Below are 15611 nucleotides of genomic sequence, written 5' to 3'. Positions count from 1 at the left end.
CATTATGGATTGCTTTTCAGATGGTTACAATCACTTCTGATATGAATTCAGCATTTAAATATTAAAAATAAAATCCTTTTTTTTTTTACAGTAGAAATCAAGCAATGACTGTGCAACATAAAAGCATTGCATTTCAGTTTGTCACATTTTTTGCATATATCAAAGCTAATATCATATATGTATTCGATTTTACATTGTTTTTCTACTGTCATTATTTATTTATGATCAGGATTAGATCTGCTCAATAACACCACATTCATTTCTCTGCAAATTGGGAAGCTAAAATTGACATTTGTTGATTCAATTCCTTGCTTCTCCAGGGCCTCACTAACACACTTAAGACAATAATTTATGGAACAGCCCATATTTGTGTAAGGTATTCTCATCTGGAAATAGTGACCAAGCAGACAAGAACATGTTTAAAATGGCTTTGAAACACAGAGACATTCAGTTTCAAGTTTGCTCGAAAGAGCAATAAGGGAAAACAGGAAAGAATGGAAGAAAAGTAGAAAGAGACCCAGATTAACTTTATCATCCTGCTGGTGTGGTCACTATCCATCTATTTCCCACAGGTCTTGATTGGGCCATAAGGATGACCATGAAGTAAATACAAGGCAGCATACTGGAAAAGAACATGAATTTCATGTTCTGATAAAATGTGGAATGTACTCCTGTAGCTAACCAAGAGCAGGTAGAGGAATGCGCTAGGAATACCAAGGTCATACATTTGATTACCATAGTGCACACAAACTGTTATACTGACAAATGTAAATGTAAATATTTTAGTTGCTCTGGACAAGAGTGTATGTGAAATTATGTAAATGTAAACATATAACATCTGTACATACATATTCAGTGGTATATAAGCTTTGTGGCCCTTGATTGAACTCCTATAATATGGAACTCCTATGATATCCATAAACAGATGGCTAATAGCAGGGTACAACAAAGTTCTTGGAACAATTTAGGGAGTAACTGCACCAAGCAAAGTTCACATTCAACAGGAAAATTACAGGAGAACTAAGGAACTTGTAGGCTACTGGTGGAGAAAGAAAGAAGTCAATAAAAAAAGTTTTAACATGCTTTTGATCAAAATCTCAAACATGACCTACAAAATATTGATTGGTATTCTGGATTGCAACTATTATAGCCAACTATTTTTTAAGCAGCAGATTTAGTTTTATAGGTTACAAGCATCAAGTCTCTCCAATAACTGCTGTGCACATTTATTATATCAAAAGTAAATCTGTCTGGCTAAATGGTAAACCTCTGACAAAACAGGCTATTTACTGATAGGGAACTTTGTTAAACTGGTTATGCATAGCACTTTCCAATAACTGGCACTGGCCCATAGAATAGAATGTGTCATTACAATTTGGAGTCAGTTTAACGTTAGTTAAAGTTATGCTTTTAAATGCATTGAACCTTTGTCCACATCTGCTTTTGTCCTTTTTATTAGTGTACGAGTAAATGCACTCTCAGAAACCACCTCAGAATGGTAACACCCTTCACACGACTAATTAAAAACCTGTTACAGAACAGGCAGCAGTGGCACAATTCTGTCATTTGGGGATGCAGAATATTACTCCCATTTATTTATTTATTCATTTTACAGTAATCTCACAGGAAACTAAACATTCACTAGCGTTCCTCAATCTAGTGACATGAAAGCTGTCCTTGTCTACACTGATAGGCAAGTAGGCTAAATAAAACCTCAGTGCTCATAGTGTGTCTGTTCAGATTCAGCAACATGGCATCTCTGAAAATATCAGGCTGACACAGTTCATAGTTGAGTTGAGGTGTGTAGGATATTATCCAACTATTATGGAATAAAAATCCATGAAACTACAAAGGAAAGCTAAGTGTGATCTTGGCTGACTGACCAACAATGTTAAACCAACAGTGCCCAGGAAAACAAAAATGTATGTTTCAATAAATAAGAAACAGACCAGGCTCTTTAGGAAATAAAAAGCAGAGACCTCATGCTTTTGTTGTAATCAAAGGCAACCAGAGACATCAAGATGAGTTCTATACATGCTCCTCCACTTTATTTTTTCACTCCCCTACACTGTGGCTCTTTAAGACATCTTGAGCTCAATGCACATTGTATAATCATAATGATGTGGGCTGTACCATCTGAGTGTGTGTGTGTGTGTGTGTGTATATATAAAGTGGTATTCCCCGTCAGTCTCAGCTGAGGGGATGTCTGCTTGGTAACATCCCTTATCAAATACAGGGAACAGATGAGTCCAGCTCTTTCAAAAACTACAACCTCCAGAACTCCAGAAAGCGTTTTCTGCAGTTCTTCTCTTCATAAAGATCATCTCTAGAAAGCTATGACGCCAAGGCATCAGTCCAAATGCATGTCTCTGCTTCTTAAACTACCAAGTAAACACACTAAGAAAAAAATAAATGTCCTTTGGGCTTCAAAATGTGTTCTTATACCTTTAATATTTACACAGGGAATGTTGTCAGCCACACTTCTCTAGGTTTAAACCCTCCCTGTATACCTGTTGTAGTGATCCTTCAATCGTTTTAAAATGCAAGTGCTAAGAACTTGTGTACCTACACATAAAATATTATGTGCAATAATACCATGGATATATAAATATAAAAGGTATAAGGGACACTTTCAGACACTTGATCAACTGAAAGTCCATACTTAAGACAGCTGCCCTCTGGCAAGACAAACTAATTTGGTGGGAACAGATTGGAATAATCAAAATGTCACTTGTAAAACTTTTCCTATTAAATGTTCATCAGATTTATTGGTTCTTTTCCTGGACATTGTAGAAGGCCAGAATGGAATGTTGGAGTTTGCGACTTATTGTGCAAGGGTCACAAGACTGATCTGCAAAACCAAGTCTGAAATCAAAAACCAAAACAGACCTGGATTAAATTTCTCCCTCTAGAAAGATTCATCATCACAGAATCCTGACCACTAATTAAGATGCGGGTAACAAAGTCTTCCTCAGAAAACTGCTATTAAATTTCCAGTCATGACTTGTGTATGTTGCCCTTAAAAAAAAGAAAATAAAAAATAACCTGCGAACAGAATTCAGAAAGTGCCCAAAAGCTTCTCCTGCAACGCATCAGTGCGGATGGGACTGTGTGTTTAAGAAACTGAACATTAACCTGTTTTTAGGAACTGCGCACTTGTGCATGTGTGTACACAACTGGTTACAGAAACAGTTACAACTCTTAGGTAAAAGAAACAGGCTAAAAGCCCTTAAAAATAGCACCAACCTTTCACTCCCCTCTCAAATCCACATGGGAGCCAAGCTCACTTTGTCTCAGTCCCAAGTCACTCCCTTGCTCTCATAACCCAGTAAACTCCAGCTTCCACTTACACCCCAACATTATTGATTTTGGCATGGCTGCATACTGAACACGCAACCAACCGTGGCCATTGGCATCTAAGCTTTGCCATACTGCATACATCTATCCAGGCCACCAAGATTCTCAAAAGGGGCCTGTGGCAGAGGAGTTAAAAGGAAGGGTGCGAGGGGAAGGGTGAGGAGAACTGTTTTGAGACTTGGAGAGCGAGATCGCCTCTCTCAGGATGGTTTAAACAGTTGTGCAGGAGAACAGAAGCAATCTGCACAAACTAAACCTCCTTTCATATAATAGTCATCTGTATCCCATTTATAATAAAGTTAGTTAAGTATAATAAAGTAGAAAAATATCAAGAGAACATTTACACAGTTAGTTTTTTGTCATTTGTAGTGACTTGTTTTGCATTGTTTAGTTCTTTTGTTTGTTTAGCATGTATACATGTTGTGGGCCATGGGCACCAAATGCATGATTCAGTTGCAAAGTGAAGTGTGAGATTGTAAATTCCTTTCCATTGCTTTTTATTTTCATATTGTTGATGTTCTGTCCATTCCATCTGTAAAAAAAGAAATATGTTGTGGTCAACACAGATGTGTTATCATCTCTAGTATCTGGGCTTCTCAAGTAATAGGATGCAGATTTACATCATTAGAGGCTATATTGCAAGAACTAATTTTTGTGATTTGCATGTTCAGAATGGAATTTCATGAAAAAGATGTCAAACAGGCTCAAAACCAAGAATTTGAAAGTTCAGGGACCACTGATTTTTCTAATTGTGTAAGAAAAAAACAAAAACCTCAGATACATACTGTAGACATGCTTGTTCTTTCACTCATGCTCTGATTGGTTAAGGCATAAATAATTTTAGATACGATCAGTAGTTAAAATCTCTGACTGGTGAATGATGAATGAATCAAGATGTTATTAGATTGTAATCTGTAGGTGTGCAGTCATTGGCTGTACCTCCCAAGGCGTGCTCCGTCATACTGAGGCACAGTGACTCCAGTGTAGGGTTGATCTCCAGGTCTGTCCCTGGAACCTGGCATTCTGGGTAGGAAAGGGAAGAAGCAAACCACTCAGATAAGGCAAAATGGGTGTGTGGGTGTCTGTATGGGGGTGGGTGGGTGTGTGCACCTGGTTGCTGGAACAGAAGCATTGTTTGTGGGGACGTGTGAACGGGAAGAGAGTGGGTTCTCTGTACTGAACTGCGACTCTGGCTGGGCATACTGTTACTGCCTCCGGGGTTACCAAACCAGAGGTTCTACAACACACACAACATAAACTCACAACTGCAATTTTCACAATTATGACTGATGAGGCAGTTATGACTGATGAGGGGATTCAACAGTAAATACTGTTCAGGGAAAACATACATTTCTTGAAACTATTGTATTTACTTATCTACTTAAACCGTTCAACAACACAACACAAAAATACTAAGCACAAGTAGACAATTATGTAGGTTCAATTAGATAGTTCATTTGGACAGCTGATGAACACAAATCACATTATCTATAAAAAAATAAACAGAAGCACACGCACACACACACACACGGCTGACCTGTCGACCCTGGCCTGTGAGAGTGGTGGGGTTGGAAAGTGTGTGTCGAGGGGAGGCTCCTGTGATGCCCCCAGGGGTCATAAGCCCCATGCTTCTAGGAGGAATTGCCCCACGCGGAGGCATAGGAAACTGCCTTTGCCCTCTGCGGCTCATACCCCCACTCACAGAGCCCGCTGTGGGAAGAGAGTTTGAACCATACGCCGCCCAGCTACAGGGAAGAAGAACATTTTTGAGAACATTACTGAGTAGAAATACAAACACTAGAAAAATTCAATAAGTAAGTCAGTAACAAAGAGTGGAAAAAAACAAAAGTAAATAAAGAAAAGGGTAAGAGTAGAAAAAAGGCTACATTTACACTCAATCAAGCTTCTTAGGCAGACTAACACGTTTAGGTTAAGAATCATTTCAGATTCTAAAAGAAGTTCCTTTAGATAGAGATGGCACAGATCTGATACCAAAGTAGTAATAGCCAGACTGATTTGAAAGTCATGTGGTAACAGAATTTGAGCAGTTTATACATAGCTGTAGATTTTAACTGTTGAGTTTTTTCACATTAACGATTAAAACTATTATGTTATATAATGTTTATAACTATAATATAACGAATATTACCATTATGAAATATTCATGCACTTGCAAACATGATGACTTGCATTGCTATGATGTTTTTTGATAACCCATTGTGGGGTGACCGATCTTCTATTGAGAACATTTAAACAAGACAAATTAGTATCTTAGTATATAAACTGTTTTACTCAAACATGTCCGATACTTAAAGTTTTTAACTCTGGCATAGTATATAGATGGCATGCAATTCATCTTATTATTTATCTTCATATTTTCAGTTTCAAAACATCCTAACTGACTAGCATTTACAGCATACACTTTCTGCAGTTAGCCAGAAGGTGAGGTATGAGATGATCTGTTAAACCAATGAAAAACAAGGTACTTGCTTTGACATATGTGATCCAGTGACACACTAAAATAATATTGATTAATGCAATGCAACTGCCAGTTCGCTCCAGAAGGATGAAAAAAGGTCGTCAATGTCCAGCTTGAAAACAGACACTGGGGTCTGGTCTTATCAACAATTTCTGACTCCTCCTTACCCCCCAAGATGAGACAAATTCCAAATGATGTTGAGATGAAGACACAAATTCATTTATGGTTTTAAGACTAGTCTGATACTAAATACTAGTATAATTCTTTCATCAGTGCTTTAACCACTTTACCATCTAATGTTCACATGGTTTGGTAAGTCTCTTTAAAAGCTTTAAAGCTCTAACCATAAATTTTTGTTGAAATGATGCATACCCTTTCTGTCGGTACATGGGCATGTCCAGCATGGCTTTTCGAGGAAAGAGGCGGAGCAATTTCAGCACCTGTTGTTTCCATGACACCAGACGTTTTTTCTGGGTCTCTGTGAATGCCTGCAAGACCCAAGTACAGACTAACCACAATGATGCTTCCAAAAACACCAATCCTAGACTTCCTTATTAAACCACTGCAATGCTTTTACACAGTGTTAAGATGCACTCAAGGCACTTGATCAGAAACAACTACCTCACACCTATTCTCATTGATCATTTTAGGTGCATCTAACCTTGTAGGTACATTTGACAGAGGTAGATTTACAGACCACTACTGGGAAGTGGGGCACCGTTTTCACTGTGGGGTTGAGAGTATGGTACCACACAAAAATATCCAGGTAACTGCAGTCTTGTGGTCATAAACTGAACACTAATGAAGATGTAAACAGATCATCTTACCTGCAGTCTTGGGGACCCACTGCCCTGCAAAAAATTAAGTTTCCAGTTCCAATCTAGACAGTCCTATCTAATCCAGCTCAACAGATCATCACTGAGTTCTTTAGATGTGTTGCAGCAAGGAAAAATTAAAACTGTAAGGGCCGTGGGGCCTTAAAGACTGGAGTTTAGAAGTAGGCTATATGACTGCTAACACAAATACTGCAACTGATGAAGTACATGGTAGGTACTTCTATTAAAGCAGCTGATTAACAGAATTACAATTTACTAAAAATCTACAACAGTTAAGGCAATATAGTGAGTCTGTTCAAGTTACAATTATGAAATGTGAATGTTATAAAAGTAGGATTAGTAAAAAATAAATAAAAACCAGACAGAACTGTCAAAATCTTATGCTGATAGCTTTTAACTGTCACTATGCTCCAATGTCCAACTCTGAGTGACTCACCTCATGTGACAAACACTTCTCAATAAGCTGCAAATAGCAGCTGATGTTCTCTTCATCTGGCCTGGACACCAGCAGTTGTGTGCATACTGAAACACAGATTTATATACTACACACTCACTGGATTACTCAGTTTTTGAGAGTGCAGCACCAAACCACGCTCACGAACGTACAGGCACAGATACACATGCATGCACAGTAAAGAAGCATGATGATGCATGTGTTGCATCCCACCTTTCCCCATCACACGAGTGAATTGTCCTGGGATGTCCCCCTCTGAGATAGGCGTGGCCGATGACTCCCCATCACATGGTGGAGGATTATGGGACTGGAAGCTCTCCACAGATGTGTCCTTCTCTTCCAAAGGGTCAGCTGCCTTATCGGTTGGTGCAGCCCCAGGCTCCGCCTCCCTCTGGACAGCAATAGGTGGGATACAAGCTTTGATTGGCGTTATGATGATCTGCTGCAGCTCCTGTAATGCGTTCCGAACATTCCCGCCTTCTAGAATATCCTGCAAAATAGACATCCAAACATCCAGTCAGAATCAAAACATCTTAAAATCCAGCCTGTACTTTCCTCAGACATTTGGATCCTGGATTGCTTATAGAGAAAAGCAATATAAAAAGGTCTTATAGTTGTGCGTGTTTGTCCGATTGTTTTACCTTTTCGAGAGACTTGAGGACACTCTGCCTCTCTCTGAGTTTCTGAATGCTTAAAGCTATTTTGTGCCGAGCTCCTTTCGTCACATTCTACATGGGAGATAATGTAACATTTTAGCAATATAAACTTGGAACAGGCCCAATCAATCTTGTGTTAGTTATGCTTGGTGGGGTTTTGAAGTGTGTTCCATGGGATCATCATAACCTGAGACACCACCTGCTTAAGCTGCTGTAGCTAAGGACTTACCCCATGATAAAAGGACACACAATGATCTGTCCTGTGACTAGAATGACAAAGGAAAACTGGGCATTTTCAACTTGTGTTTATATCAGGCATGAAAACGTGTGTGTGGGGGGGAAAGGTGATAAGTTCAGAAAGCACAACCCACTGTAAGTGAGTCCAAAAGTATCCAGACAAATTTTAATGATTTTAATATGAAAATGAAAGTATTGTGCACACAAGATTAGATTATAGTCCACCCCCCTCCAAAACAAGTCACAATCTTAATGGGTATAAATCAGAAACAATCAGCACATTCAAATAAACAAAATGTTCCTTCAAAAGATGCAGGCGCTCATAGCATGTTTCTGCCCAGTTGGTCATATACTACAGGTATGAAATGCACTGAAAACATGCAATTGCTGACCAAAAGTTAAAGAAAATCATTTTTAGCTTTAATTGGGTTTATATATAAAGGAAAATTTCTAAATATCCCCACAATTCTTTATCTGGCACAAGACTAAAGATTTCTTCCCATTCGAATTTTCTGTTCAATTTTCTGTTCAAAATAAATGTTGTTTTCTCATATTTTTGTTCTTCCTTAAATACAAATAAAAAACTGACTTCAACTTCATAAAAGGCTAAATATGTATTTTTAAACAGTAAGAAGCAGAAATACAATTTGCATTTCAAATCACACTTTTTCAGATGAGTCATTATGCTTGTGCTCTGGGGTGTAGCTGTATCACTGAGCTGTGCTGCTCCAGATTAGAATGTTTTATTGCTTTAAATATCGTATGGAAGACGGTGTTAATTTAATTCTAACTGGTCCATAGAAATAAAATAATTACTACAAACTGGTTGAAAAGTTACCTTTCATGCCACCCCTCATGTAAATGCCCTATTTAATATTCAAAATGGCAAATCTCACTGAAAGCAAACAAGCTTTCCTGCATGTTATATACAACGTGACAGAATTTGCCTTTTTTCTACTATGCTGGGGTAGTAGGTTGGAAAAACAGTACTGACAATAGTAGGGTTCCATGTTAAGAGGCATAACAATAGCAGAGGAAGGAGGCTTGAATGAGCTGTGTCCTGACTTGCTGAGGTAGGTGGGCGGAGCTGACCTGTGACTCCAGATGCTGTTCGGTCAGGACCATCATCTCCTCATAGCTCATCTGGGAGAAAAGGGATGCATACTTGTGTAGGCGGAGACTCTTCAACCACGTGGGCACATCTAGGAGGACACAAACACACATCGACTTTGAGCAGTGCAAAAAAATAAATAAATAAATAAAAAATCTCAAATCACCGCCGTCAGTGTTCGGTTTCACTCATCCAAGCAAAGAAGCAACATCCCATAATTCATTGCCAGAAAGCAATTCTCTTAGCACAAACCATGCAATTCCCTCTACTACCATCTCTTTTATTCACACCCACACAACACCCCCCACAGCTGTAGTTTAGCTACTCTCAGTACCACAACTCTTCAATTACACAAGAATGTCTGGCCACTAGAAAATTTTACTACAGAATCAGTTACAGTGGTAGCAGGTTAGTGTGACATTTCTGCCCACTTGTTTTTCAATAGAAAGTCCCACCAAAACATTACCAAATACACACAAATACATTTCAATCTCTGGCTTGTTTTTTGAACAGGCCTTATGGGACTGTGGTTCACTAGATAACAGTTACCAATATTCATCAAGAAGGTAGGCCAATTCTATTAATGCAGGCCATACTGTAGCAGCAAGAATCTAAGGTTGACTAGCTTACACGTCTTATTCCGAATGGTGTTTAAGGGACAAAAATGAATAGCGATATATCACGAAATTAAGTGTAATGCAATAGATTGACTTAATATGTATTAAAAGATATATAGAGGTCAAAGCTGATCTCTTTGCCGGGTGATCTCTGACCTTTCATGCCACTGCCATCCTCCTGAAAGGTGTTACGTGAATTGGCCTGCTCCTCTGTCTGTTCACTCCCAGATGATGCTACGCTGCCTTGTGGGGACAAAGGGGCATGCTCTGCCCCTGCCACACCCTGACGTACACCTGCCTCTTCCTGGTTTATCCAATCAGAGCCGCAGCCTGGCTGATTGGCAGGAATGAGAGACATGGAGCGCGTCAGGGGGCTGGGCTGCACCTGACTGGGGAGGCCTGGGGAATCAACCAATCAAATGAATGATTACTACACTGATAAGATTTTTTCCATATGTCCTGAACTAGTGACACAATTTATCTATTTTAATAAGCCAAACAGCCATTTGACCTTTGTCAAACTACTAACCACATTACTATTCACACCACATCCACTACTAACCCCCATTTTGATAGTCACCACTCATCCCCACCTTGCCACGCTTACCACTGACCTGTGCTGTTGCTTATGCTTAGGGGAGAGGGCAGTGCTCCTGTACCAGGAAAGGTCATGTGCCCATTCTGCCCAGCAGGTGAGCCACACGTCGAGGGGGGTTTATCATGCCAGGAATGCACCACCTCGGGAGGCTCGGGTGGGCCAGCCCATTCGTCAGAGCCTTGGCGGGCGTGGTGGTACGCCCCAGACGGAACTAAGGGGCGTGCAGACAAGTGCTCCTCCAGGTGGTTGAGCCAGAGGGCAAGGTTTGTACGATCCTCCATCGTAGTGGCCGGGTGAATGAGGGCGTAGGAGAGCAGCTGGCGGCTCTCTTCCACAAACAGGCTGCTCTCTATGGTGTGGGTCAGCACCTTCTGCAGGAGGCTCATGTACTCACACTTGGCTTCACTGTTGCGTGGCTGAAGTAGAGGCAGGTGGGTGAGCAGCAGACACACAGCCTTCTCCTTAGGCTCCTGCTGCCACTGACTGACTATGGCTGCAATGCCGAAATCAGAAAGACAAGGAGAGGGCACGAGAGAGGGATATTTCATTGATGTCTGAGTGATACAGGTGCTTGGCTAAAATTAATGTAAAATAATTTTACAAAATCATAATAATTATTTACAAAAGACTACCAAAGTTAATCAAGAGAAGTAGCAGGTGTCAAAAACGTTAAGAACCATACATATCAATGTTTCTCACATGCATCACACACATTCCTGCTAATAGTGCTGAAACAGAAACCATGCCTTTTTACACCTCACAGGGATGCCTGTCTAACATACAATGACATACAGTCAAAGCCTCTGAGGGATCTAGTACTAATATAACCACATCAGAGTATGCTGGCTATGTCTATACAGCCCTGGTGTATTGGAGACTTGCCTAGTCTAAATTCTTGCCTTAATTACCTGCATTGTTGGCTTCGGCCTCTAGTAAGTGAATTTCTGTGCAGTCTGCCAGCCAGTGCTCCAGACAGATGTGCAGGAAGCGTGCCTGTGTCCGTGACACCCTCTTTAGCAGTGACAAAAGTGCTACAGTCTGTTCACACTCGTTCCATCCCTTAAACCAGTCTGTCAAAATCCCCACCTGGTCCCTGAACATCATGGCGACACCTCACGCTACTGGAACACTCTTGGGGTGGGGGGATTAATAAGAAGGTGATGTGGGGCAGGGGAACTGGGGTAGATTCTTTGCTCAGGTGGGCGAGCCCCCTACAGTTTGGGGGCGTTATTGCAATAGTCCTACAGTCCAGAGCTGCTTAAAATGGGCTTCACATGGTTCTGGCCCAATGATAGGGCCACCAGGGCATGGAAGGGCAGTGATATCAGAGGTCAAAGGTCACGGGTATGGTGCAAGATGTTCTCCAGCAGCTAGAGGGTTAGTGGTTCTCCACTGCTGTGTCTCAGACACATCCACACCCACAATGAGAGAGATGGCAAGGGGCTAAAGAGAAGCAGAATGCACACACCAGCAGGTTACACACAATATTCTAGTTACTCATTACATACAAGTGTATGTGATGAGTCTATATTGCATTAACACATACTGTATATTATAGTACAATACACACACAAACACATTGATCACAAGAAATAATCTAATACATAAAGCAAAAGGTATTTTATTAACCACATCCACTGTTTTCTGCTCCTTAGAGACAGGTATGGTGATTACTTCCAGAGTATGCCTTCACAACTGATAGTATGTTACGGTGGAAAAACTCTTAAATATACACTCAATTTGATAAACCTTATTGAAATGTTACACCACATTTAAAACAGATACCAGTACCGTAAGTAAACTTCAATTTTTACAAATGGTTTTATTGTTATAGAGCACTGGTTAAATTATTGAACATGTAACACTCTCTGGAAGACAAGGCAATGAAAACATTATACACACACATTTAGGTGCCAACCCTTAAGGAGAGGACAGAATGAATGTGTATCATAACCTGAGGTTGCCTTCCTTATTTGAGTGTAAGACCATAATCTAGGAAATCAACCTTTCCATATTTTCTTTACTAAAACATAACTACGGCTATACTAGGTAACCTCATGCAATGAATCAATTACATCAGAGAACAGAAATGTCAAACTGGTAAGAGTTCAGACAAACATTTTGGAATAAGAATTTTGATATATGAACACCATCTTTCTATCCACATAACTATTTAGATATTGAAGAAATTAAAAGCCACAAAAAGTGTGAAAGGAAGAGAAAAGACTGTTAAAGCAGAGATGGGGTTGGTACTGTGTTTGTAATAATTGATGCTGGTCCTCACATGTATATGACTGATGCTAGACTGGAGCTCTGAAAAGATTCAGATATATAATTCCTGATCTGTCTCAACTGTCCACCCCTGTCTTGTCTTGGTGTTGAAATGACCTCTTGCTCAATGTGAGAACATTTGAGCTTCCTTTGACAGCTTACAGTTTGTAATTTGGAGTAGAGAAAGTGGTCTAGACAAATGGATCTGTCTGAACCATTCCAAAATTAGCATTTCATTTAAAAACCTTTTCAATAATATAGTCTTAACTTTTAGTGCGACATAAGTGTACAGCTACTCTGGAGTCTCTGAGGTGCTTCCCAAAAAGTGAAACGTAAGGTACAGAATTGTAGGAAAACAGACATCTGCACCTGATAGTAGGAGTTTATAAAGAATGAACAGAAATCGTAATATAAGATATCAAACAAGAAGCAAGTTCTACTGAATAAGGAACTAAGCTAACTCATAATGGATCGCACAAAGACTGAGTAACAGTGCCTGGTCCTATTACACACAAAGACAAGAGCTATGGAAATTTTAAAATAGTATAATTTCCTTGAAAGCTATACATTTGTGTCAACTGCAAACATTTTGCTTCAACGACTGAAATTATTACACAAGGACGTTACTGATAAAACAGTGGAAAATGATAATCTTACTGTGGACGTGTGCGCGCGCAAAAAGACTCCTTCAGAAACGGAAAAGCTTAATTCTTACAAGTGATGCCAGCAAACGAATGTCTGGGTGAGGTATTTATGAACACCACCTTATTTTAACTTCCATTTAGAGAAAATAAACTGCAAAGTTAGAATTAAGGGGAAAATAAAGAAACGAATGCACCATGCGTTTCACAGAATGTTGAAAATCAATATCTATTTTACGCATTTTAGAGAGTTGGGCACTTTTTATCGAACGTTTTCCTGACATCTTCGCAAAGAATTCCATCCAGGCCACCCCTCCCTTTTTCAGTGGTCAGCGTTATTGAGCTAAGCTAGCTAGCTACATTGGTGGAAAGGAAAAGAAGATAACAGTACTCGACCATGCATACCCGATTACGAAAAAATAACAATTGCTCAATTATAGCTTAGTTAGCTAACGCCAGCCCTCCTAAAATTAAATATGCACATAACGGCGATACGATACCTCGCTAACAAGCTACGATTAGCTCTTCATAGCAGAGCTCTCAAAATCCACATCTGTTACACATCCAGGTAGCGATTCAAAAAAAAATACTAACTAACTAGCTAAAATACTGTATGGCTAATCGTGTTTTACTGAATACATATGCTACTAATGGCGTGATAATACTGTGATCACATGTCTGGCTACCGAAACCTTTAAATCAAGCAGCTAGCTAAGTTAGCTAACGCTATCTTGGTTAATTAAAGTGAGCACTGCATTTTACATTACTAATCTAATGTGCTAATCTGCTAACTGGCAACTAGATGCCACAATAGCTGTCAAAGTCCAGGCGATTAATCTACATTGCTTGCTAGCTAACAAGCTAGCCATTGAGCAATTGAGCTAGCTACAGATAATGGCCTCTTCTCCACGAAATTGACACCAAATCCTCACAGCATGACCAATGCAATGCAACAGCTTGGGGAAAAAATCATATATCTAAAGATCTGAAAGTACAAGTACACACAAAATGCTGAACCCACAGTTTCGCCCAAAGCTTCGCAGTGATGCCTAACTAGCAAGCTAGCTAGCGATACTAGCATGGGAATTCTGGCTTCATTTTAGCTAGCTAGGTTAGCGTGCCAACTAGATTAAAACGGTAGCGAGCTAGATATAAATGGAAACAAAATACAACAATGATAATTTTGTATTACCAGCGCTAGCATATTCAAGAAATCTGTACAATTTGGACACAACAAGCTAGCTTTTGTAAACAAGAAAATATTTTACCACTGTTGCTGAATCCAGACGGAGGGAGACGCTAGCTAGCAGTCAGTTATCTTGAGCGAAGAGCCACTAAGGCCTTGCCTACCAAGCTTTTCGCTTTTTCAGTACTGGACAAAATGACTTAAAGATCTGACTTGGTTTTCGTTATCGATGCAGTGGGCAACTCGTATATTGTTTCCATTGTCAAGATAACATCTGACGAAAATCCATCTAGTCCCTGGTACGATTCCCAGCATCACCAACTTTGCCAACAGACCGAGCACGTATGCATCTCTGCCCCTCGGTGACTGGTTTGTTTACCTTACAATAACCTGCTGGCTAGCTGATATTGGCATGCTAGCACACTAGCCGTCTGCCCGAACTAGCTGTCTGGTTGTTGTTGTTGTTGTTTTTTTCAACAAATGAGGTATATCCAAGTAGCCAATATAAGAAATTATTACATAGATGAGTGTAGTGCCATTATAAAACCTCATATACTTCAGGCGTTTAAGCGACTGTAGTAAAATACGACAACTATGAAATCTATTTGGACTTGACGCAAAATAACGCACTAACACTGGAATGGAGCGGATTTTAATCTATGGTTTGTTATAAAATCCGGAACAGATTCTTGTAGGACGGTGAATAGCAGCTACATTAAATACAACTCATCTGGAGTACTGTAAAAGAAACCTTTACTTAAATTCTTTGATGTTTTAAGTTTTGTCCATTTTGAATAGATGCATCAAATGACTGATTTAGAAATCACACCCTGAAAAAATAGATTTGTATGATGTGTGGTAGTCAGACATTATGGGAAAATGCCTACTGAATAATAGAAATGCGTGGTTTTCTAATCACATACTGCGATTCTTGGTTGTGCACATTCTCTCTTAGCTTTACAGATATAAAGTTGCTTGCATCAGATTCCTGAAAAAATGAAAGAAAGTTAAACTGACTGACTACAACGCCATGACAAAAGAGTAATGCTTGGTTCAATGCTTGGTACTATCAATACTATCTCCTAGTTGTCAATCTATGTCAACCACTTAATAGTCTTGGGCAACCTCGGCAGGGATGATCTAAGCGTCATGGAACCTAAAAAATAAA

At 39.7% G+C, this 15611-nt stretch overlaps 1 protein-coding gene across 12 annotated transcripts; it reads right to left on the bottom strand.

Annotated features, from left to right (window-relative positions):
* Window positions 1-1557: 1557 nt before the first annotated feature.
* Window positions 1558-15106, bottom strand: samd4b (sterile alpha motif domain containing 4B). 12 transcript variants are annotated; one of them, XM_027022923.3, is made up of 14 exons: window positions 14526-15102; window positions 11254-11788; window positions 10362-10838; window positions 9904-10146; window positions 9112-9221; window positions 7768-7854; window positions 7340-7616; window positions 7109-7194; window positions 6664-6687; window positions 6209-6324; window positions 4895-5102; window positions 4468-4594; window positions 4297-4380; window positions 1558-3889 (listed from the first exon to the last, which is right to left on the bottom strand). In XM_027022923.3, the coding sequence occupies exons 2-14, from the start codon at window positions 11447-11449 to the stop codon at window positions 3861-3863; spliced, it is 2064 nt and encodes a 687-aa protein (XP_026878724.1). In that variant the 5' UTR covers window positions 11450-11788; window positions 14526-15102; the 3' UTR covers window positions 1558-3860. The 12 variants fall into 12 exon arrangements, 10 of the variants coding, with proteins under 10 accessions (XP_026878724.1, XP_026878725.1, XP_026878722.1 ...); XM_027022924.3 differs by lacking the exon at window positions 6664-6687; XR_014117971.1 differs by lacking the exons at window positions 1558-3889; window positions 4297-4380; window positions 4468-4594 and adding exons at window positions 5507-5593; window positions 5848-5998 and having other exon boundaries at window positions 5064-5102; window positions 14526-15106.
* Window positions 15107-15611: the final 505 nt, after the last annotated feature.

This window comes from Electrophorus electricus, chromosome 17 (assembly GCF_041902795.1).
Source record: "Electrophorus electricus isolate QZ-2024a chromosome 17, ASM4190279v1, whole genome shotgun sequence".
NCBI classification, from domain to species: Eukaryota; Metazoa; Chordata; class Actinopteri; order Gymnotiformes; family Gymnotidae; genus Electrophorus; species Electrophorus electricus.
The sequence above is the reverse complement of the archived record's forward strand: the minus strand, read 5'-3'. Positions and strand labels throughout refer to the sequence as shown.

Excerpts from the sequence above, each read along its gene's own strand:
- samd4b (XM_027022921.3), bottom strand. The coding sequence starts at position 11,449 with ATGATGTTCAGGGACCAGGTGGGGATTTTGACAGACTGGTTTAAGGGA. Across the intron at positions 9,222-9,903 it reads GGATGGCAGTGGCATGAAAG|ATGTGCCCACGTGGTTGAAG; the intron begins GTCAGAGATCAC and ends GTGTCCTCCTAG. Across the intron at positions 7,855-9,111 it reads AACAGCATCTGGAGTCACAG|AATGTGACGAAAGGAGCTCG; the intron begins GTCAGCTCCGCC and ends TCTCCCATGTAG.